The sequence below is a fragment of the Aulonocara stuartgranti genome, assembly GCF_965226115.1.
Source record: "Aulonocara stuartgranti genome assembly, chromosome: 5".
NCBI classification, from domain to species: domain Eukaryota; kingdom Metazoa; phylum Chordata; class Actinopteri; order Cichliformes; family Cichlidae; genus Aulonocara; species Aulonocara stuartgranti.
Window position 1 is genome coordinate 9,584,599 of NC_138943.1, and position 25,532 is coordinate 9,610,130.

Below are 25,532 nucleotides of genomic sequence, written 5' to 3' on the forward strand. Positions count from 1 at the left end.
CTTTTAAGTACCATAAACCGAAGCCACTGTCTTGCACATTTTGTAATGCACGTAATGGTACTGTACAGCATTCTTTGCTGTAATTCTTATTAAATGTTTATCAATCTGGTGTCAATCAATCCTGTTCAGTTTATAGGTTCCCTTTTGTTGGGACTATCTTAGTGGAGCCTTCAATGTGACTGTAAAAACTATCAAATGTATTTTTCAATGAAGCTAATTAGTCTTTGGCCAAAATCCAGCTCGGAACTTAAAGGAACCTTATCAACAAACCTCAAATGATAAAGATCCAGTGCCCATGCACTGGAATTTACAACCGGTTTTAAAGCAACTTTCAAAGGACGACAGTCTTTAAAAGAATGTAGAATAGGTTGTAAACTAAATTTGTTTGTCAGACTTTAATGGCTTGACTTGGCTGGTAATATATAGTAGAATCCTTTTTATCAGCCGAGCAAGGACAGGCCAGCACAATAAAAAGGGTACCTACCTCGCTTTCACACAAACATACCTAGACATACACTTTCTTTTCAACCCAGAGTTGAACTCTGGGGGATTCTCCTTGTATTAAATCTCCAAAGCATTTTTTCTTGCATCATATTTTCCTCATTTTTGCCAGAGCTGCCAATCAAACTGGTAGGCATGGAGATAGCTGGTCCCTTGACTGCCACAGATCTCATCTCATGTAGGGCAAATTAGGAGGGGAAATTGGTCCCTTTGCTTCCACACTCTCTGAGTATATTTTAAGCTGGGGGGGAACATCTCATCTTTAGGACTAATACAAGCATATCGTGATCACACAGCTCCTAAAAGGCCTCTAGGAAGATCAAAAAAGAAAGGAGAAGGAGAGAAAACTTGTTTTTCCGTGAGCATTGTACGTTTTTAATCAACCGCTTTTGACTAATGGCTTGTAGGCAAGGTGTGGGAGGCTGGTGGTGATTATTTCCATCAAGTCAATTAGTAGTGGTTTCTGAAAAGCTGTCACTTTGATGAAAGGTGATTTGTGCATCCCTGTCTAACTTTGCTGCAGGTATTTCAACCACACTCATGGATGAACACCAGAGTGCTCATACAACACTTAAAATGATTGGATGGTTAGAGGAATGTCACTAGTATGGCCTCTTTTTTGAGTCATACACATGTTCACTTCAGCTGCTGCTTATAAAACTGCGGAACCACTTTTACAGAATTTTCCGCTGCAAAATTTGAAATGTACTGATTGTTTAACCAGGTCTTGTTGGAGTGTCAGGCATTTTTGGGAAATATGGAAGGCGTACTAATAAATCCTCAAGCGTGTGTTATTAGCCAGGTTTCTTTCAGACGGCTTATGTGAGGCCAGGTGACTGTTCCCGCTCACAGTTTATTGCTTAGATTGACGTATCTCTACCATGAAATATGGTGTCTTCTAACTGAACTATTTTAAGGGTAAAACGTCCTTAATGATGCGCCCCTACAGGTGTCACTGATAGCAAAAACATATCGTCTATGAAAATCTGCACTTTCGCATGACTGGCACAACAGTAGTATTGTAGTCAAAGGTAATGTGGGGTGGTGGCAGTTGTTAAATGATTACAAAAAACGCCCTCTACTTTTCTCAACGTCTAACTAGTTTGGAAAGTTTTTCTGTGAATAAAAGACTTCTTTTACTACCTATCCAACAAAAAGTTAGGATTCATTACTCGTGAAACATTTACTATATATCTATAAACTATAGAAACCTGCAAGCCTACTGACATAAAAAGCCAAACATGCTTATTATACCTATAGTATAGTACTTTTTATAAGCAGGCCCATAAAAGGCAATTTAGTTATGTTTCCATGCTACTCTGCTTGTTTACATTAAATAAGCAAAATGGATTGGCTAAATAAGAAAATACAAACTGTGTAGGGAGATACAGCAACTGAAAGAGTACCTGGCTGTTTTTACGTTTACAGTACAAACAACCTTAAGCTGTCTTCTGTCATCACAAAAATTAAAAGAACCCATGAGATGCTAAGTTTGTTAATGGCAGGCCGTTTGAGAACCTGACATACGTCAAGTCACAGTTTTTGCATCTCTTACATTTGTTTTTTGGCTGTTGTCCCATGGCATTGCTGACAAGTTAAGTTACATTGACTGATAACACAGCTTGGCTGTGTAGGGATTACTGTCGTACATCCTGCTTGAGGCCTCCTGGGAATGCCATGCTGTATCATTCTGTCAACCATTAGTGCTGTGAGAGTGCTCTACTTTCTGTGTGTCCGTGTTGTCAGTGTTGTACTATATTTCACTCTGCACCATGCTCTGCCAAAATCAACTGCCCATCTTTCTCTGCCTTGGAAAACCCAACACTCTGCATCCTTGATGAAGTGGGGCTGAATTTTGAGTCCTACCCAAGACTGAAAAATGAAGCCAAAGCAGAAGAGCATAAACCTGTAGTTCCTCTAATGACCACTTGAGGCTGGCTCCAAAATAAAGGCAATCCCGTGTTAAAGTGTCCATCATATGAAAGATACTCTTTACAGCCTATTACAAGTAATGTGTTTTAGCCCCTACGGATATATTTTTTTTCCTTTTTAGTTTTTTTTTTCTCCTTTAAAAGAACTCACTGGACACTGGTTTGGGCCATGGGTGCTTTGTGTAGCAAGTAGTGTAGCAAGTAGTGGTAGGCCTTGTTTCTGCTAATTAAAGTTACTGAACTGAATCTTTCTGTCATGTTTGTGCTGTTAGTGCCTTTTGAAAATGTTTTAAATAAAATTACCTGATAAATAGTATCTCTTGCTGTATAGTAGAGCATCTGAAAAGTTGGAGCTTCACTCCTGTTGAGTAAAATTCTTGTGTTTTTATGATTCTGTTACATATCACTAATTAGCAGATGTGTATGCTTTAGAGCCATACAGCTTATGAATGTTGTATAGCTAACCTTACAAGCATTAACATGGTTAATGGTGTCTATCTTATATATACAGTGTATGGTCTTTCCTAACACACCTACACCATCATCTCAATTCTGAATAGTTCTGGAACTCATTAGTAATCTACACACGCTATAAATCTCTCTGATATGTCTCACTACTGACACACCTGTACACCCAGGGCTGTATGCCAGTCTGCCTTGTACACTTTGAGAAAGAAAAGCTGTATTTCTGGTGTTTGGGTCCATAGTGCATGGTCCACAAAGCCTGTTTCATTGTAAAAGTGGGATTAAAAATTCATTTAACACACAGGGATAAGCTGTTCTGTGACAGTGGTGGGAGCTCTACAGTACCTTTAATGGGCCCAGCTTGTGCTGACAGATGAGTTGAGCTAAGTTGCTCTAGACCAGGGGCTCCATCCACTTCCTATTTCTAAATGAAACAGACTGTTATTATTTCCAACAGGCCATACAGTAGCCTTGTCCATCATTAAAGCTATGAATCATGTCTCTGCACTAGCAGTGGCTCCCTCAGGGTATATCATTCCCTTTCTCCTTAATCTGGGCAGATTTCCGTGCTGGGTCCACTCTATAGGATTCTGTTTTTAGGAACAGCTTGCTCATGTTACTCTACAACTGCACTGCATACTACAATCTTCCCACATTTGCCATTAAATATTGTGGTTTCAGGTGTTCGGTGTAGTAGAACGTGATACACATGCAGAATTCAACAGTGGTTAAACTGAACTTTACACAGCTTGGATTTTATGAGGAGAATGTTTAGCTGCTTTTTAGCTCTGTTAGATGACATTATCACAGCAACGGAAAGAACCATATGCGGTTTATGCCGATGCTGAAGTGAGCGTTGAGGGATTTGTTCCATTCAAAACAGAGGTTACAGTTCTGGTTGCAAGAAAGATAAAAAGAAATCTTACTTCTAAGCTGCTTCATGCTGTTTTTAGAGGTCAATTGCATCTTTAAAATACTCGCATTAAACCTAAAGGGTCTAAATATAGGCTAGTTTGTTTGGGGGGGAAACAATCTGTATGTTCTCTTTGATTCTGTTTAAAGCTACCATGTCAGACTAATTTATATGCAGGATTTTTCTTTCAGCAGTGATGCAATAAGCTGCAAAGCAATTTGTCAATTGGGTTCTTCATGCTGCTAAAAGAAAGTGAAGGAGAAATATCTCACTATATAATTACACATGAGCGTGTAACAGCATGTACACTATGTACTTGTATGTGATTGAAAGCCAGGAGACGGCTTTCTATTTGAAAAGCTGTGCTCTTTGTGTTACCTGCCCTGGGAAAAGGTGTACAGGTTTAGTTTAAAGATTAACTTTGGCAGGAGAGCCATCTATCACTCAGATTGCGGGATTCTGTCTGTCTCCTCTAACTAATTGGTTTTCTATCTATCAAAAACTGATTTCTATGCCCTTTGGCCAAATCATGAGTGCTCACGCAGTAGTACAAACCGACTGTGAAAAAGGGGAAAAGGAAATACCTGGACCACAACTTCTGCAGAAAAAAAGAATAATGCATGAAAAGATTTTACACAGCACCTATCAATGATATCATTTATTCCTCTCATTCATTAGTGCTTGAACACAATAGTGTACACACTAGATTCCTTTCAGTCTGAAGTTTTCAGCACACATTTGCATGTTCAAAATGTTTATTTTCTTTCTCGCTATGGTTGTTTCAGCTGAAATGTCTTTTCTGTGAACAGCTCTTCTCTGTATCCCTCATTGAAAATGCTGCTGCTTTCTTTAGAAAGCTGAGATGCAGCGTTGACCCCTCTTAGAGAAGAAGAGTGTTGTTATAGTACCACTGCCCCCCCCCCCTCCACTCCCCCCGCCTGTCACTTCAGACAGCCTCTCACTGGAGAGCTCTCTCTCAGATCAGCACTAAACTCTCTCCTTAGTCTCAGGAAGTGTTGGAGGAAGCACTCTCAGCCTAGTAGGCTTTTCTTAGATTCCTAGGTCTCATTGCATATTCATAGTACCCTCCAAAGTCAAGGGTATCAGGTTTGAAATGGGGAAGACATCCAACATTTAATTATTTACTGTCAAATTGTTATCGCTGTCTGTGATCTGAGAAAGGTTGGCTCATTAATGCTTCATATTTGAAAGCATTTCTTTGTCGAGAGAAATATCGTTGCTGTTTTCGACCGCCAACACGGTGTCCATTTTCCCACGAGCTGCATCCCTCAGCTGCCGCACAAACAATACAAAGACACTCTCTGCTGTAAGTGGGAAATTGAGAGGCTGCAGTTTGTCATCAGATCTGTGTCCTTCTGAACAACAGATTCTGGTGTTGGAAAAATCCATTACACAGTTTCCAGTGTTAGGGGGATATATTGCAAAATGCCAACTTGTTTGGTAATGAAGAGATCATCTGGAAGACTTTCTGGGGGGGGAAAAACCTACAATCTTTTAATGACTATTTAAGTTTAGAGAGCGATTGGGGGGAAGTCTCTTCCCATGCTAAATTTTTTTCTCAATTACAAAACGCATGTCTAAAAAAGTTTTTCACAAAAAAAGTTTTTTGTTTTGTTTTGATTTTTTTTCCAAATGAAGAAATAATGTACACACCAAGTACTCAGTCACTTTTAATATTTAATAAGCCCACATTGGGGTGCTTTTAAATTTGATAACATTTTTCACAGAACAGGAAATATTCTTCAGTCAAATACAGCAAAGAGAATAGTCATTATTTAACACATATGTTTCAAATATACCTTGATTGATATCCTGTAATTGAGTTAGTTGACAGACAGGTAATTTAGACTTCCAGTGTAACGTGAGCACCATGTGTTATTAATCTGTTTTTTCTATTAAAGGCCTAATGGAAGTCTTGTGAGGTCTGTTAGGCATTTTAAATCATCTAATTAAAGGCCTTTAATAAAACTTGCCCTGATTGATTGTACCTGATTTTATACTTTTCTGTGATCTGTTTTATTAATGGTCATTTTTCTTTCTTTTGTTTTTTGTTATTTTAACTATTTAAAAGTGGCAGTAAAATCCAAAACGAAGCCTGTCTGTTAATAAGCCTTAACTGTATGTGGACCCCCAACTTGCCCATTCTGAGGCTGGAAACCGGTACCGATCATAACAACCAGATGAACCAGCGGTAGCTTGATATCAATACGTCAGTGCTATTCCCAAGAGTGTCAGAATTCAAATCCTCACACTGTAAACAACTGCCCACAAGAACAAACCAAAATAAGTGATTCCTGTTGCTGGATTTAGATGAGAACCTCTGTACCATGTCCTCTTTTTGATTAATAGCCAAAGGGTCGTGCTGAGCAGCCATGCTCTGCCACAGCTGGGGGTTCACACTGAAAACGAGGCAGTGGCTGACAGTGGAGAGCTATGTGCCGCTCTGCTCCACGGGAGGTAATGAATCGGTGTGGCTGCCGCGGACTGGAGTGTAGACAGCAGGAGGAAGAAAAGTGATCAGTCTTTCAGGGAGAGGTTCTACTTTTCCAGCATGTGGGCTGCTGATAGCTGGAGAGTCTGAGCATAAAGGAGAGAAGAAGGGGTTGAGAGGAGGTGTGCTATGAGAGAAGGAAGAGAGAGAGATTGGAGAAAGAATGAAGCGGTATAGTGTGACGGGAGGGATACTGAAAAGCAACAAATGGAGGGAGAGAGAAAAAACAAGAAGAAGAGAAAGAGGAGGCTGGAGTGTTACATTCCTGGGGAAATTTCCTCCTCGTTCCCCCACAACACTCCCTAACCACCACAGAGGGGGTTCATTATTCTCACTTTACTTTCCACTAATTATCGTTATCATTATGGGGGATAATTACCATTTCACTCCCTAACACCCATGTAGACTCCTCAGCTCTGAGTCACACACAAGGTTATCAATAGATGCTCAATTGCAGTCTTATCTGCCTAATTATAAGATTTAGACTTTGTGATAACTGAATAGGATGCGAAATCTGGTATTATGTCTTCTGAGTGCTGGTGCGATGCTGAAAGTCAGCACAAGGCCCTGAAATAAACCAGCGTGTGTGGAACCTGTTAATTAAAAGCTGCTGCCTTTGCTGGAATAAAAATCAGAGAAAACCCAGGGTTAGGAAACAACTTTAAATCTCCAACATTTCTTGCAGGCTGTTACAGAGCTACGGATTTTGTTCAGAGTATGCACAGGGCTGAACAAAGTCCTGTGAGACAGAGATCCTCTCTGGCTTTGATTTCATTCACTTATTACTCGTAAAAATGAATTAATTAATTTAAAAAACAGATCTATCTAACCTTGACTCTACTTTTAATTAACCCACGCTGTTAGCACCTAGTCCATCAGTCCATTCAACAATGATAATGAAGAGCCACAGCAAGCATTTGTCTGCTGGCCCTGCATAACAATCACTGGCTGTGACTTATGTTAAGCTTAGTAGCCGTGTTTGTCAAGGGGGCTTCTAAATCCCTCTGTGGCATTTTGGACTTGCAGCTGACGCCTTGAACCTGATGAATGGTCTCTACATCTGCTGCAGTTCAACACTAGTCTACAAGACAGACACAGGCATAATGAGCTGAAGAAATTCATTAGACCTGCCCTCTGTTAAAGTGTGTGGCACAAGTGAGAGGAAGTGGTGGAAAAGCAGGCGTGAGGGCATGGGTACAGAGATTAAGCAAAACGAGCAAAGGAGGCGACTGTGCCAATGGCTCAGTAAGCATATGACAGACAGTTGGTTCAGGCTGGAGGAATGTGTGGCACAGATGACCTCATGACAGATAGGAGGCACATTTCTGTTTGACCCCAATTACCAGAGTTGTTTCTCTCCCTCATATACAGTGCAGTATAGGGTGTAGCCTCTATTCTATGTCATGGAGATTCTATTGTATTTGTTTTTTGTTATTCTGAGCTCTAAGCTCTATTCTTTCTATAAAGTCATACAAATAACACCACAGCTGTTATGAAACTTATAGCAATGTAACTAGTGTTCTTTTTATTGACTAGACAAATGAGAATGGGAACAGAAAACATTCGACATCCTCCCCCCTTTTTTCCAGCACATTTAAAACAGTCCTTTATAATATAAAGAAATATTCAGATGTTTCAGTAAACATTACAACACTTTGACATTTCATACTGTAGACATTTCATACTGTAGACTAAATTGTTTGTCTGACTCAATCAGTTCATATTCAACCCCAGTAATATTATGTTTCTGCCATCTCTTCTTATGGCTCTCCACAGAGACACTCATGGACTCCACTACAGCCACGGCGGAGCTCGGCTGGACTGTCTACCCTGTGTCAGGGTCAAGTGACAACAGTGTAAGTGCCTGCTTTTACTTTGTGCCACTTCTGACAGTGAAGATTTCGTTTAAGCTATTATTTAAGTATTTATAAGTGTGGCAAAGATTTTTTTTTAAATGTAGTTTTTGGTCACATATTTACATTGAAATAACAGTCACAACATTACAGTTATCACAGTGCCACAGATTGTGCCATGTAGCACTTTTTTCAAGAACTAAATAGAAAAGTTCTCAGTTTGACATCAGTGTTTCAATCAAGAAAGAAGTACAAAAAACAGAACAAGGAATCGTCCTAGTTCTTTATTAAATAGATTTTCCCTCCCAGCTGTTCTATGATTAACCTGTAATAGCCTCTGTTGTACTTAGTGCCCCTGTCCTTTCTTTAAAAGTCGATAAGGTTAATTGTTTAAATGCTTTTAATTTTGCTTATTTGCTCACTCTCCCATGAAAGCTTTTTTTATGATGGTAGTCAGTGTTTTTGTTTCTCACTCTCAGGCCAAAAGATCAACCACTGAGCCTGCCTGCTCTGCAGAGCGGGAAATCACTTGAATTTAGAAATAACAAACTCCACACACTTGTGGTGTTCTTTGTACGTTTTTATCGTAGCATTTAAATATTCATACCATAGCAGTCCGTAGTTCAGATTTGATTGCTTTCTTTTTAGATTCTTTGAACAGGCACAGAAGAACGAGTAGCGATAGCCAACAAAGGATCTTTAATGCAGTGATTAAATTTATCACGGCTTGGCAAAACTGCAAAGCCCTCTAAATGAAACCACATTTCTTTGTTAAAAACACAGCTCAGACATAAAAAAAACGCAACAAACTGTAGAGGACAAGTTCCTCAATGAGCCATGAGCTAAAAATTAGGTTCAGATCAGTTTGGTTCAAATCTATTAATATAGTGTCAAATCACAACAATAATTACCTGAAGATGCTTTATACTGCCCTACAGTTTTCGAGAGAAAATCCTAACAATCGGACAATCCTCTACGAGCAAGCATTTTGTGAAAAAACTGGCAGAACCCGGCTCAGGGAGGGGCGGCCATCTGCCACAACTTGTTGGGGGGTGAGGAGAAAGAGAAGAGAAAAAGGAATAGGGAGACATAGGGAGACGGGACAAAACACAAACTATGAGAGAAAGAGAAGACAAAATTTAATGACACGCTGCAGTGTTATTTAACACCTTGGAAGTGAAAGAGGTAAGCCGAGAAGAAACGCTCAGTGTCTCACAAGTCCCACAACAGTCTGAGCCGATACTACCATAACTAAGGGACCAGGGTCACCTGATCTTGCCAAAAGCATATGAGCTTTATCAAAAAGGAACATTTTACCCCCCCAACCCCGTTTTAAATCAATAAAATGTTGATCACAAAAAAAAGGAACATTTTGAATCTTAAAGCTCAAAGTGGAGAGGATGTATGTTTCCAGTCTGAAAGCTGAAGGCTCTGAGGGCATCAATTAGCTGAAAAGAAAAATACAACTTCAGTAAAGTCTCAAAATAAATCGCTGAATTAACATCAATAATTCACATAAATCCTGTAGTTATTCAAAAGTAACAGGCGGAGGGAAAATATTCCCAAAATAACCAAGCCAGAGTGTTGCAAATACACACAAATTAACAGATGCAGAAGCTTCACTGATGCAACGGTAGATTACAATGAAAGTTATCAGTGAAACAAGGAGACAAAAGTAGCACGAGCACCTAAATATATTAGGGTCCAGAAATACATGCCTCAAAAAAGAAACAAACCTACAAGATGTCCCATCACTGCTGTAGAAACTCATTTCTTACAAACATGGAAAACAAGGGAAGGGAACCCCTGCTAAAACAAACAAAACCAACAACACGACTATTTGGATTCAGCATTGTCCCCATAGTTAGCATTAGTAAAGTAAATTAATAAAACCCAAACTGAAAACGGGACTTCCAACTCATTAATAAACAAAATTATATAAGCAAAATTATTATAAGCAAAAAAAAAAAAAAGAGGAATAATCCCGGTGCTGATAGAGAGATGAGGGGACCAGAGAGAATGAGAGAGAGTTCTGACACCGTGGTCTTCTCTGGCTTTTTATGCATGCAGGACAATCTTTGCAGCCAATCAGCACTAGGGAGAGGAGAGAGCAGGTTAAGTATGATGACAAAAAAACAATAGGCAGGTTTTAGATGTGCTGGCAGACTCGGAGTTGGAGAATGACGTAGCTTTTTTAATAAGATGTTGTACATTTTAGCCTCATCTGAACTTTCTGGTTCAAGGCAAGCACTTTATGGGTGAAGTATGTTCATTTAAAGCTAAATATGTGTGTTCTAATGCCAGACTGGAAGCAATGTGTTATGAGCCTTGTTGGTGTTTGATGCACAGTATTTCCACATGGTTTGCCAGCGCGTTGGTTCCTCCAAGCCACATGCGAGCCAGGCCCACTTCAAGCAGCCAAAACCAGAGTCTCCTCCACTTTTTTCTCCACCACAGACTTTTGCCTTCCTAGAATGGATCCAAAAGAGAGAGAAAAACATTGTAGGCTTATTTGCTGGTGCATTTCAAAAAACCTCTGCCGATTTTATTCAATTATTTATGCTTCTGTGGTTTGTATTAAAGATGGTTCAAATTATACTCCATCACGCTGTGTCTGTTTGCACAGAAAAAAAAAAGTTAAAGAAAATGCAGCGATGAGAGCTGGCCGTCAGCAGTTCCATGATACAACTTCAAAGCTCTACGGTAAAAAATTTAGGACTGCTTCATCTCTACCAACCTGAGGGCACATTGTCTCTTCCCATGCTAATTTTTTACAATCAATACCAAAACATTTTCTCCTGCCAGCTCTGGATTCAATCTGCAGAGAGCGAGCTAATGCAAACTCCAAAGACAGTTTACATCACATTTTTCTTTCATCTTTGCAAAATGTTTGATTCAGAAAAACCTTTTTTTAATAATGAGATTTCATATTAAGTGGAAACTCTAGACTAAGAAGTTGAATATTTAAAGAAACATGAAAAGGTCCCCGTTGTAAACTCTGTGCATGCAGTTAAAATGCTCATGGTTGCCAAAATAAGTAAAACTAGAGTCTAAACATCAAACTAAAGACCTCTAAGCTCTTCAATAATCACATGTCTTCCAGTTAAATGTGGTGTAATGCCTGAGTTTGTGGTTATTTTCTTTTCCAAATCATATTCAGTTTTATGAATATGATTTTCTCTCTCTCTCTCTCTCTCTCTCTCTCTCTCTCTCTCTCTCTCTCTCTCTCTCTCTCTCTCTCTCCTTTTTTTTTTTTTTTTTTTTAGTTTGGGCTCTTATTTTCCCAAATCAGTTCTTGCTTCCTTTGGAAAAGTTCCACATTGGGAGTGCAATGAAATGTAAAGTCCTTAAACCCTTGGATTTAATCAGGTATAGCTTGGCCTTATCGGTGTGGGCACTAAGGCTTTATGATGATGTGGCTGAGCTTGGCCAAAGCCTGGGCTGTTGGAAAGCAAAGAATGAGGGTGATGGAGATAGCCTGTCCCTTAGGGGCCAGGGCAACAGGTGTGGAAACAGAGCGTACTCCCCCCTCTCAGTATAACAGCAAGAGGTGCTTTACAGAAGCTATTGTCTTACACATATATATGCATGGCTTCACGGGCTTAGTTCGTGGATCAGTAACATCCAGCAGAGTGCCGCACCAGCAGTTGGCTTTCACTGTTCTCTGTAGCTTCATGAAATACTCTATATCCTAACATGGCATGTGATATGTTACAACAATGGCAATGCAAACAAGAAACAGTATGATATTACTGAAAGTCAGAAATGTTATGGCAGTTGTTATTATTCTTATCTTATTTTACAGGATACTTGAATAATGTCTGTCAAATTATTATTTTAAAAAATTCGTTCAAATGAAGCCACAAAATCGTCATCCCACAGTGGGTCTTTGGAAGTGATTTATATGAAACAATATTACGCTTCGGGATGTGTAAATCAAGTTTTATAGCTCTCTCTGTGTATTGCCAGGCAGCTCTCCTTTTTAATTATGGAAAATGACAGTCAAACAGTATATTGTGCCTAAGACAGCCACATTATTCTTGATAGTAATGATAAAAACACTAAGAATCAGTATAATATTTACCAAACCAAAGTTTAGCTAGGGGCATTTAGGAAGTGTTGAGGAAGTATCTCCTAATAAAAAGTCCTCACATTCTGGCAGTAAAATGCATTTCCCATGCCTAAGCACACCCACACATGAAAACCCCTGCACTCGGTGTACAGTACTTAAACTGGGTCTTTGGGCAGCTTTTGTGAAGATGGCCACAAGGAAACTGACTGCACAAAAGTAATGGTAACATGTAAATGTGTAGCACTGTTTCAACAAGTTTACACCTTACTTATGCACTTCAAGAACACATTATTAGGATAAACAGCTTCAAAGATGTGCTGCAAAGAAACTGATGTGGCTGTGTTTTATCTAAAGTTACCCAGAGAGCTTGACCTAATGAAAATCAGCTATGAAAAACAGCACTAGCAGAGGAGGGTTAAGTGGTCAATGGTTTTCCTGTCAAGTGGAGCTGAGAGACGTGTGAACATCAGGTCAGACCTCCTGACCTCTTCATTGCCACGCTGAAGTACTAACAACAGTAGTCATTTAGAAATAGACTTATGGCTGCATGGCGCACACACAGCTACTGTGGAAGAAAAACTGAGGTCTCCTGCGTCGGCAGAGAGCATAATTAGGTACTCTGTGGGTTAGGTTATCATTATGTATGTGTCATAATGTGGTGCTGTACCAGGATATATCTCGTGTCATTTAGGGACACACCGCAGTGCACACTTTTCCAGAAAGACAATATGCAGCACATGTTGCAGAATGTTTGTAAAAGAAATTTGTTTCCTTGTAATTTATCAAAGATAACTAAGAATTCCTTTGGAAATAAGAATGCGGCTGCTTACGTGTAATTGTGTGGTAAACCAACAAGGCATGCTTTTTCTAAACATAAACGAGCAATTTGTAAAACACAGGGATGCTGTTTACAGTTTACAGTGACCACCGATTTGTTGTAATTCACAATTAAGTCTATGAAATTTTGGAGTTATGTATAGAAATATGCTAACGTAATCCACATATAACTTTGTGGAATTGGGGTAAAAGATGGAGTTGTTCTCCAACTTTCACATGTTGTGCATTAGTAATGGACAGTGGCGATTAGAGTTGACTGCAGCAGACAGTTCTACTTATGTCTGTGCGTGGGTTAGTCTCTCCTCTCGGTGAAGCCCAGTCTCCTGCAGGATTTGGCTCCCATGGCCTCTCTTGTAGTAATTGAATGCAGAGAGTGGGTGTCATTTGTCCTGTGTTCCTCTAGGGAAGCCACTCTTGCTCTGACAGATTTCCCACAACTGCAAATGGCTCGACTATGCCCCGGGAGTTTTCCACTGGGTCTCTTTCTCCATGTTTGTGTGAATAATTTATTTACTTCTGTCAGTGATAGAGCAGTGATGTGTTATGTGGCTCAGGACTGTGAAACTAAATCAGTTTAATTCAAACATCGTAATGACAAGATGCTATAAACAGACAGTAGATGTTATGTCAACCTATGAAACTGTTAAACGTTTTTAGAGTTCTGACAGTACGTTCGTCAGTGATGTGTCACTATTCTCACCAGTTTTGGGGTTGTTAAACAAGCTGTTTAGTTCTGCGTGTCTGTTTTGCAGCTAAACACTTATCTATAATGTATTTTATTTCTTGGTTTGCCAGTAAATATCTATGATAAAATGACATGCTTTTAATCATTGAAAATGTGCAGATAGCATATGAAAGGTAAAATAATCTTATGCATGACCTTGCTGCTCGCTGCAGTAATAGGTGCAGTCATTTTTGATTTTTCATGTGGTTGCCAAGATAACAGTTTTAAAGACATTCACACAGCTTCGAATGATTGTAATGACAATCAACAATCTTCAAATTGTGCTTTCCAAGCAGAACCATCTATCAGAAATCTGACTGCATCAACAGCAGTCCCAAAGAGCGTGTTTGTGGTAGACTATTTGTAGCCAACAAATGTACTGACTGTCTGAATGCTGGTTAAGTTTCTCCATTTGCACAGATCCAGAGGAAAACTTTCTGCCAACTTGAATGCATTACATGCAGTTTGAATATGTTGTACAAGCATAGTAGTCCTACTAGAGAAATATAACAGATGACATAACACTTGTGTTTTTGTGGAAATCTTTGGAAGCAGTTTAGTCACGAGGATGATTTTGAAAGTGAATGGCAGCATTAGCACTAAGTAATATTTTTGAGTTTTGTTTTGTGTGCTTTCGTGTCAGTGTAGCTGTTTTTCTTTCCTTTCCAAACCACATTTATTAATAAAGAAAAGTTAAAAATAACAAAGTTGACCAAAGTGCTTCACATGAAACAAATGAATACACACACACATGCACAAACACATCTAAAGAATCACAAAATACAACACTAAATACCAAAGCGTTCACTCTGAAAGCTGAAGAATAAAGGCATACTTTACAAAATGACCAGCCTAACATGTGGAGGTAACTCATTCCACAGTTTAAGGACTGTGGCTGAGAAAGTTTCTTAAATCTATTCTTTGGTACATGGAGGATTAGCTAATCTGCAGATCTGAGACCTTGAGGAACATAAGGTGTTACGAGATCAGCAAGATAAGAGGAAGCCAACCCATTAAGGGATTTATAAACTTACAATAAAATCTTAAAATCAGTCCTAAAATGCACAGGAAGCCAGTGAAGGGATGCCAGAACAGGGGAGATATGAGCCATCTTACGGGTTTTGTTAAGGAGGTGTGCAGTAGCATGTTGGAAGGCTTGAAAGTATCACTGACAGAAGTAAATGACCATTGTAATGTGTAAAGGGCATTACAATAGTCAGTTGAGTTGTTATAAAAGCATGTGTAACTCAAAATGATTAAAAGATAAGAAGATCTTGAGTTTGGGGGGAAAGGCTCAATTGGTAAAAAACTGATTTCACAACAGAATTAATCTGTTTGTTCAGTTTAAAGTCAGAGTCCATTTTTACACCAAGGTTATTTACACTGAGCTTAACTTAAGGATCTAGTGGGCCAAGGTCCACAGGGTTACTACGTTCATGTTTTACGGAAAGATGCAAGTGCTGTTCTTGAACACTGGTCACGCAACATGACTATGACTGTTCTGCTTCAGACAGTTTAAAAGACGGATTTAGCAGACGGAGTCTGAAAAATGAAGCTGGCATGGAAGTGCCTTAAAACTGAATTCTTTCTAAAGAGCACTTGGGGGTAACTTCTGTGGTTGCAAAAAGACTTCATTGTAAAGAAGCCGGACAGTGATCTCAGTAGTTTCCTGATGAGCTCATGATATCAATCTGTAGTTTCAGATAACTTTAGAATATGTGAAATCTCTCTTTATCTCTTCTTTGTTTGCAAACTCCTTCCAGACCACCAGGAGTTGTACAGCCAAATTTGGCACATCTTAGATCACTGAATTTTTTGTAGCAGATATTATTATGTCATTATGTTACCTAGCAACTACCTAGCAATGGGCAAAAATGACCATTTAACACTTCCTATAATTTTTTTTATTTCACAACATCTACTATATAGCCACAAAAGTTGAATTATGCATGATGCATTACTTGCTTTTTATATTCTGTGTACCTATAACACCTAATGTAAGCTTCCTATTGTTTGTTGAAAATAGCGTCTCTTGTAGATCTAGAAAAGTTGACTCATGCATACTTAGTGACTACCTAACAGTAGGCTGAAATGGCCCATTTTTAAAATATAAACAATATCTACCACTCCTGATTAAGTAGCCCCCATCAGTTTGAACATCATGAACAGGCCAAACAGTACAATAGCATGGGTATGCACTAGTAGGCATCAAGTTCTTTCTTCAAACTTTGTTCATTAATAGAGTTAGAAGGATTGGTGGAAGGGTGTGCTAATTGGCTAATGACTTGTCAATCACAAGTGCAGTTCTCAAATAAGTTAATGTAATCAAAACATCACATTTCATGCCCAGATTGGCAGCAGCTGGTTAAGCAGATTCAAATACAGCACCTTGATTCTGAGGGTTTTGCAGTCTGGTCTGGATTTTCCATGGCAGGATCCTTGAAATATTTAACATCCGCACTTAAATTGGTTGTATTTTGTGCAATTCTCTGCCCTTTTACGTACCTTTTTATATTTGCAAAAGTTTAATATGGCACTTACACAAAGCCATAACATGGATAAAAGTTTTCTTAAATCAGAAATAGGAGAGTGGGGTTATTTATTACAGCATAAACATAAACAAAGAACACCTGTGCCTACTAATTGTGTTTAAATTGTGTTTAAATAAAGTTACTGTTAAATTACACGATAAATGGATACAAGAGGTAGTATACAATATCTTTTACATAATGTACATAATTTATATATTTTTGCTAAAAAAAAACAACTTATGAAGAGATATGAAACCATGGACTTAAAGAAAAGACTGTCTTTAGTTAATAATCCGAGCTGTAGGGCCTGCTCTAGTCAATAATTCAGCCTTGTCGGTGCGTTCCGCCTGGCTTTACAGATAAAGTAGAGACATACTGTCATGAAGAGACATGGATTGCAGGTCAGGTGAACTTTTCTTTCTCTCTCCTCAAATGGCACAAGAGATATTGATTCTGGGCCTCACTCTCAGTGAGCTTCACTGAACTGGAGCACCTTAAATAACTACAGAAGAAGAGGGGAGCAGCAGTCTCGAGTCCAGCACAATCTACAATGCTGTGTAAAAGTCTTGTGCCAACCCTCATTCCTTCATTTTTTGTGTTGCAAGGAACCAGACTTTCAAGTAATTTTTAAAAGAGTAATAATTGTCCTGCCTTTCTAGACGTCCTGGAAGTTTTTCTTTGGACACTGGCTATTTTTCATATATTTTCAGTCCAGTCCTTGTACCTGATATTTTCAGAGGAAAGGCCTTTTTTTGGTTTTGTTTATTTGTTTGTTAAGCTCCTTAACAGTGACCTATGAATCATTCAAGTGAAATCTAGGAAAAACAGCAAAAATAACTGTCTGAACATCAAGGTGATTTCTAAAGAGACATTGGCCAAAGTCTTGGTATATCCTGGCATGGCATGTTGTGTCGTTCCTTGGAAAAACTTGAAGAATTTAGAGAAGTTGGAAGCCTAAAAAAACTTCCTACAGCAGCTGAAAAGTATCAAAAAGTCTTGATCTTAAGAATTAGGGACGAAAATCCAGCAAAGACTACGTAAAATACCTGAGAGATACATGTGGCTCTGCAGCAACTACTGTTTGCTGAAGACACATCAAAAATGGTCCCAAAAGAAGAGTGACTATCAAGATAACACTCTAAAGGAAGGGAAATGGGCATAAAAGGCTAAGGTGTGCCAAACTGCAAAAGAACTGGACTAAAACAACACTGGCAACAGGTCTTATTGAGGGATCAGTCCAAATTTGAAATATGTGTTTTAAATCATCATTGTACAGAGGAGATCAGGAGAGCGATACAAACATGAGTTCCTACGATCGTGGCTCAATAGTTGGTAGTTCGCCTTGTAATCGGAAGGTTGCCGGTTTGAGCCCCGGCTCGGACAGTCTCGGTCGTTGTGCCCGGTGGCGCCAGTGTCCGGCAGCCTCGCCTCTGTCAGTGCGCCCCAGGGTGGCTGTGGCTACAATGTAGCTTGCCATCACCAGTGTGTGAATGGGTGGATGACTGATTGTGTAAAGCGCTTTGGGGTCCTTAGGGACTAGAAAAGCGCTATACAAATACAGGCCATTTACCATTTACAGCCATATTTAAAACACCGTGGTGGCTCTGTCATGGTTTGGGGCTCCATTTCAGCCAGTGGTGTTTGGGACCATTATTGTACTTATGGATTCATCAACACAGAAAAGTACCATCAGGTTTTGGGCTGGAAAATATCTGATTGTTTCAACATGACAATGGTGAAAAATTACCAAAATGCTGGCAATTAAGCCTGGAGAACTATTCCTAAAGACTACTTCAAGAAATTATAAGAAAATTTGCCTGAGAGAGTTCACGCTCTGAAGCTTTTTTTTTTCTGTTTAAGACAATAGTTTCTCAGTGTTGCTTTTCCAGAGTAATCTAAATCAGACTCCTCGGCAGTTAGTGGACCTGTAAATAGTTTGTTAAGAAAACATAACAACAGTTGGCAGGAAAATAGAGGTTCTGTGTAAAGTACAAGAGCAATTACTTGCCTGGACTCTAGTACACTTCATGTAACAAGAAGTGTATTTGAAAAGTAGTTAGACTGTGCCATGAATGTAACAATTTACTTTCCTATGCCACTGCTAGGGATTCTCAAAGATTCTATCATAGTTTTTAAAACCTGCTTTTTGTCAGAGTAATCACTTATTATATGCAGGTAAATACTAGTGTTTGTTTAAGTACGTTTGGATTAACCAATGAGTAACATCCAGCAGGTTCAACCAAACATAGCAAGCTATTTTCTTGCACCATTCGACCCAAGATTGTTCGAGCTAGGACCCCAACGAGAGCAATTAAAACGCAGAACAGTGTGCTTTTGTTTGGAACCAGTCGCGCATTCGGTTTCACACCATTGGTTTTTCATCATGAGAGGATGTTTCTCTGAGGAAGGAAGCATGTGTACCGTGAAAAACCATTAGTTTTTGTTTATCTTGAAGCAGTATCATGTCTAACAGTTTTGAAAAATTACCCCAAATCACGCACAAATGCAAAGGAGCTTATTTTACGGTCTATTAGTGTACTGTTCAGTGCGCTTATTCCATTGCTTGTTGACTTTTGCTGAGAAAACTTTGGCCAAATGTATCAGGATCTTGGTACAATGAGTAGGAGTTTTTGTTTCCATCGTCATCTGAGGGCAGCTCATTCCCTCCATCTAATCTCTCTAGACATCCTCCATCAGTGCTACCTTCACCTGCTGTACTCAAAACACACGACCACCTTTTACAGCATTCTCCGTGAAGAGCCAGTGCAAAAAGCTGTGAAAATGAAGACGTTTCTTCTAATTTCACACTCTGCGCTTGATCGTTAGGGTCTTATTATGCCCCATTTGCTTCCCTCCACTGGCTGTGATGAAAGCAGGGCAAAGAGGCCGTGACAGGACAAAAAGGGGCCCTTCATCAAAACACATTTTGTTTGGGGTCTTTTTTAGCCAGATTCAACCCTTCCCCCACATCTCTGCCAACACTTTCCTGGAGTTTCCCCTGTCTGCATCCCTCATTAGTAGCAACCCCCACCTGTCTCCACATTCATTTTATTAAACTGTGATTGCCCAATGCTCTGCTCACTACAAGCAAGCTGTCCGCTCTTATTTAATTGGCCCACAGCCTCCCTACTGCTCCTCAACAAGTGGGAAGGTCAATGGGTGCTCATGACCTGGGATGATGATGTCTGCCAATACTGGGCAAAAGACAGATTTTTTTCCTTCCCTGTTAACCATACCCGTGAACTGTAGCACATACATCCATGCCTTCCAACTAATTAGGTTTTAATCTGATCTCTAAAGGTACCGGAAGGAAAATCCTCATAATTATAGTGAGATAATCAATATAAGGATTAACGCTAGAAATTCATTTGTAAATAGATAGTCAAGAAGAGAAATATAAATATAAATTTCAATTGAAACACTTTTTTTCTTTTTTAATAGGGAGACTTCAGTTTTTTTCAGTGCTGCCTGGATGACTGGCCCATTTAAGCTTTTATTAAATTTTTTAATGCAGCTTTTTTTCTCTCTCTCATTATTAGTATTATTTTTGGCTGCACATCAGACTTTTCTGTTTAGGTTGGCTTCTGTGATTGTTTGGGTCACGCCAAGCATTACACTAGCAATGATTAACTGGGACATGGGAATTAAGAACTAAAGCTGCTTTAATTAGTAAAAGTGTTTGATAGAATGCAAGTTTGTAACAGGAGGGGTGACTTTTTTCTCCCAAACCGTCAAAATCTGTCAAAATCCTCACTAAGTGGGCACTAATTTGAGAAATTATATCAGCTGTGAAGTGAAGAGTGAAGGGGGAGGAAGAATGGTAGAAGCCGTAGCAGGAGCAGCCAATGCAAAGTGGTTCATGGGGGTGAGAACTGGATTCTTTTCTTGGCTGAGATGCTGGGGTCAAGGTCATGGCCTGCATAGTGGTTAGAGTACATGGTGTTTAAAGCTGGTTTGATCCTTAGCCAAGGGGCAGGAAATCCACAGAGGCTGCATCTGGACTCTGTATAGCTGGAGCGAGAACTTAAATTGGTGTGCAGAATGTGGACTTTGAAGTGGAACAGCATGCTGAAAAAACCTGGAGTAAAATTTGCCCCCTGATTATTCTTTATATGATTACCTGTGTAATATGATTATGCCAGTTTAGTGTGACTTTGATTGTGGAAAATTCATGTCATGTTTTCTCAGTGCTTCACCATAGTGAAAGGCGCTTTCACTACATTTTCAATACCCCATAACAGCATGTGCTTTGAATGTGTCCTATTAAGTTACAATAAAAAAAAAAGTAGGACACGCTATCATATAAACCAGAGTCTCTCTGCTGTGTTCAAGTGACTAATGTCACATCTCCAATTTCTCTTTGAGCGGTATAGCATGTGAAATATTCCTTTACTGAGAAAATGGGAAGGAGCAGTCGAATATAAGAAGTCTAAGCCTGTGGAAAAAGATTTCCTTTTCTATAACCACCCAAAATGCATTTATTTTCCCCAAATGAGATTCTTTCTAAAAGTTTAACACGTACTCTTAAATGCTATATTTAACTCTTGACAGACTCTACCATGCAAAAAACTGCTGCCCGATGAAGCTTGAAACTCAATTCATACCCTGACCTAAAGTATCCAGAAATTAAGCATTAGGAATAACCGAGCAACGTTTTAGAAGCCCTGAAGAGTGAGCCTTTTTTCAGTAGAAGAAGTTCTTTCTATTACTATTGCTACTATTGTTTTGAAAACTGTTATTTTATTGACTGTATCGAATGAAATTAAGTTAAGTATGATTCAAAGTAAGCATGAAACATACTTTAATTTCTTAATAATTACCTTGAGAAGTTGGAGAAGGCTTTTCCTTTTCTCAAGGTAATACTCGTGTTTGAACATGCTGGGAGGGCTGGTTCTCATTTGTTCTTTAAGCTAGTGGAATGCATCCTTGTAAAGTTATTAGAGATATTATGTTTCCTCTTACCACGAAGTCATTAGAATCAAAATATTGTTTTAAGCTGATTACTCCCAGTAATTGAAGTTATTAGAAGTGAATGAAAACATACCTGTTATTGCTGGAAACTAGGTAGCTCCGGGACTTGATGATAATTTCTGTTATTAGAAATGATCAAAAAACATTATTGAATATGGCTTACGAGTGTCTCTGTTGCAGGTTTTTTGCTTTATTTTGTTTTAATGTATTTAAATCAAAGTGTTTTTGAAAGCTGACACAAAATTTATTCCATGTCTTTGATCAACAGTGGGAAGAGGTGAGCGGTTATGATGAAAACATGAACACCATCCGGACGTACCAAGTCTGTAATGTTTTCGACACCAATCAGAACAACTGGGTACGGACAAAATACATCCGGCGTCGCGGTGCGCAGCGAATCCACGTGGAGATGAAGTTCTCTGTTAGGGACTGCAGTAGCATTCCTAATGTTCCAGGCTCCTGTAAAGAGACTTTTAACCTATATTACTATGAATCTGATTCTGATTCAGTCACCAGAACATCACCACCGTGGATGGAGAACCCCTGGATCAAGGTTGACACCATTGCAGCAGATGAGAGCTTCTCCCAGGTCGACCTTGGGGGCAGAGTGATGAAGATTAACACTGAGGTTCGAAGCTTTGGCCCAGTGTCACGGAATGGCTTTTACTTGGCCTTCCAAGATTATGGCGGCTGCATGTCTCTCATCGCTGTTCGTGTCTTCTACCGGAAGTGTCCTCGTATAATCACTAACGGGGCATTATTCCAGGAGACCCTATCTGGAGCAGAGAGCACCTCCCTTGTGGCAGCAAGAGGGGTTTGTATCCCAAATGCAGAGGAGGTGGATGTGCCTATTAAGCTGTACTGCAACGGCGATGGAGAGTGGATGGTACCTATCGGGCGCTGTATGTGCAAAGCTGGGAATGAGCCTGTGGAAAATGGGACTGTTTGTCGAGGTATGTTTTGCTCTCTGTTTTCTCCTAAGACTAGTTAATCAGTCTTCTCTGTCATAACAGTGTACTCCATCAACTAAAGGATATAGTCCTTGCAATTTTTATCTCTTGTAGTGCACTAAGCTGTTCCGAGATCTATTTATTACAATGTAATTGACACTATAAAATGATATTAGGTAATATATCAAGAATATGATGGGAGGTACATATTCTATGCATAGCTTATTCAACATTGGGGCATTTCCATACAAAATATGATCCTATCCTTTTTCCAGCAGAAATAATAGTTGCTGGCGTTGGATCTTAAACTACACAGCTACTGCTGGAAGTCATGACTACAGAACATGTTGAGTTTTTCTGAGCTGCCGTAAAAGGATGTGAATCGCAGCACCAAACAACACAGGTGTTTGGTTTAAAATCATAACTGCTTTTCAAAGAAGCAGTTGTTTATTAACTTTCCTGCTCTGGAAATTGCAGAACATTTAGAGTAGACCTTAAACGAATCCTTAAATTATACACAATCAGTATGTGATTTTGTTTTGTTTTATCTCCTGTATGAATACATTCTTTATTCCATATGTATATATATTTTTTTTATTAATATTAGTGCTTTTAAGCATTTGAGCTTCTTCCCAGAGAAAAACACATCTCTGTGCATATTGTTCACAGTGATCAAGTTCAACAGATATTTAAATAAGACCACACACACACACACACACACACACACACACACTCAAATGCTAGCAACAATTTTGAATCTGTAAAATTCTTCTGCTTGTAGTATGCCTCCTCTCAACCAGTGGGACAAAGAGGACATTTTTCAAAATTGCACACATTTTCCTGTCAATTGGAATCCCTCTCAGGCAAATCGATTTGGCTTTTCAAAACATCAATGCACCCAACATTTACCTGTGCCATGCCCTATCCACACTCTGCCAGGTGGCATTTGGTCAGCGTGCTTAGAGATGCTGATCACTTGAAGCAGCACAGCAGCGTGTAACCTGCGGACTGCAGCAGTGCTGATCCAGCTCAGCACAACAAACCACCCACCTGCATTTCAGAGCGGTGTGTTGCTGCCTCTCTTATGTGCACCTGTAATTACAGCGCATCCCCTAGCACCTGTGTGCTGGGAGGGTAAAACCTGATGGGTGCTGCCTCCCCAAACACTGTCAGGCCTGTTCAAGGACTACTAATGGGGACAGGCAGCGGCTCCTCCTTAAGGAATATGGGCCAATAAGAGGCATGTGAAGATGGTGCAGCAAGCTACTCTGATCCACATCCATGCATAATTACACTAATCTGCTTGTTTTCTGACCTACATGTAATTCACTGCATGTGGTGGATTGGAACATCTCAGGGGTGTCCTCAGTCATGGTGTATTTTGAGCTAAATGGGATTATACAATTAAATGTTGTCCACTCAGGGAAAGTATGTTGATCCACTTCATATCCTCACTGCGTTTTGCCTGCTCTGTCTGATTGCCTCCATATTTATTTCTCAGTTTCTGTTCACTGGCTTTGTTGGTCAAGATCAACTAGGATAAAACCTTTTTAATGGCCAATTTTCCCTTTTCGTCTTCAGCACCACTTAGGCAGTGAAAGTAGATTTGGGTACTGGCAGTTATTCTGGCAAGCATATATACACTACATGAGCGCAGAATTTCACCATTTTCTTTTTCCCTCCGTTTCCCTTGATCCTGTGATGCATTGACTCATTATTAAAGCTTTATGTGAGGGATGGATTATCTGTGAGTGCAGCTGTGGAATGCAGCACAATGATACAGAGATGGATTTTATGGCTCTATACAATAATTATGAGCTTCAGCACAAACAATTGGGAAGTGTGTCCTTTACCAAGAAAGGACATAAAACCATTACGACTAAAAAAAGATGTTGTGTTGTAGTTCCCCGATTGGTTAGAAGCCTTTTTGGATGGAAGACTGCCTTCAATTCATGTGCTCTCTAGTCATCTTCCTGAACACTGCAAACTGATATCACTACATTAAACTGTGGTCTGCCGCCGCCTTTCAGCTGCCAGAAGTTGGATAATGAATTGATCTATGAAAGATGCACATATGCCAGCCGATATTATGGGGTAATGAATTGATTTGTGAGAGGTGCCCTCAGAGGGTTCGTAAGGTATCCTCTTACATGAGGGGATTATGGAGCTGTAGAGACAGCATAAAGGAGGCAAGATGAAAGACACTATTTGTCCTCTAATAGTAATAATGCAACCAGTGCTTTGTACCAACATCTCCTCAACTAAACGTGTAATTACGCATGTAACAATTAAACCCTTGGCAGGGATCCCGGCAAATAATTATGCTGTCATGAAATCTGTCAAAATATTGACAGCAGAATGGGGTGCTTACATCGAATTGCTGAGGCCTTTTTTTTCCCTCTGCAATTGTCTTATAAGTGAGATTAAGTTTCTTCTCTAAGAAGTGCCATGAGTGAAGAAACCATACCAGACCCTTTCAGTAGAGCTGGCCCTGAAGAGAAAGATCTGATTTCCCCTCAGAGCCTTGAGGAGATGGTGCACCACAGAGACACATGAGGTCCTGTTTGCCCTAGAATGAAAAGCATTCTCTTCAGTGGGGCACAATGAGAGCCATGTTCATGAGTGGAATTGCAATCTCCTTTAACAATGCCCATGTGTGTTTTCCTGAGTGTAATCTGATCATCTAACCCCATGCTATTGTGAGTTCAAGGGTCTCAACTGTGGGAGTGTGGCTCATGTTATTGAGGAGTGAAGATTCAGATGGAGACAATCTGTCACAGTGATAACAACAACTTGATTTATGTCTGGCAATGATTTTGATAGTCACTGTATCTAAGGAGAAAGAAAAGTATTGTAAAAGAAGTAGCAGTTTGTGTACCCTTGTGGCCCAGATTTGTTGGAGTAGTAATATTCTGTAACTCCGATATCTACCAGATTTATTGGCAACTACTCCAGTATTTAGACATACTGTTTATTAGAGAACTTCTCCCAACTAATAGTAGAACTACGTGTTTTAGGTCACATTGAAAAGAATTGGAAAACAACACAAGTCTGTCTCCTGGTGAGGTCTGCATCATCGGTAGTAGGTGCTTGGAAGCAATGTTCCTGGAGTTACACCAGAGCAATTAGATTAAGGAGGAAAGGCTTCAGTAATTCTTCAGCCAAATGTGGCTATAGATAAAGAGAGTTAGGGGGGTCGAGTGCAAAGGTAGGTGGTGGGCGGACATGATTGGATAGACATGATTGCATGGAAAAGTGGTGGGGAGGAGGCG

The 25,532-nt window shown here is 39.6% G+C and overlaps 1 protein-coding gene across 8 annotated transcripts in view; it reads left to right on the plus strand.

Moving 5' to 3' along the window:
• ephb2b (eph receptor B2b) overlaps positions 1-25,532 on the plus strand; it is a gene marked incomplete at its 5' end in the record, with an annotated part of 170,500 nt that overhangs the window by 85,894 nt on the left and 59,074 nt on the right. For 7 of the 8 annotated variants that reach the window (XM_082532132.1, XM_082532134.1, XM_082532133.1 and 4 more), the window contains 2 exons: positions 8,099-8,178; positions 21,579-22,263. In XM_082532132.1, the coding sequence (XP_082388258.1) occupies positions 8,099-8,178; positions 21,579-22,263 (765 nt within the window). Of the gene's footprint in view, positions 1-8,098; positions 8,179-21,578; positions 22,264-25,532 lie in introns of those variants that run through there. The other variant, XM_082532139.1, reaches the window with a different exon arrangement.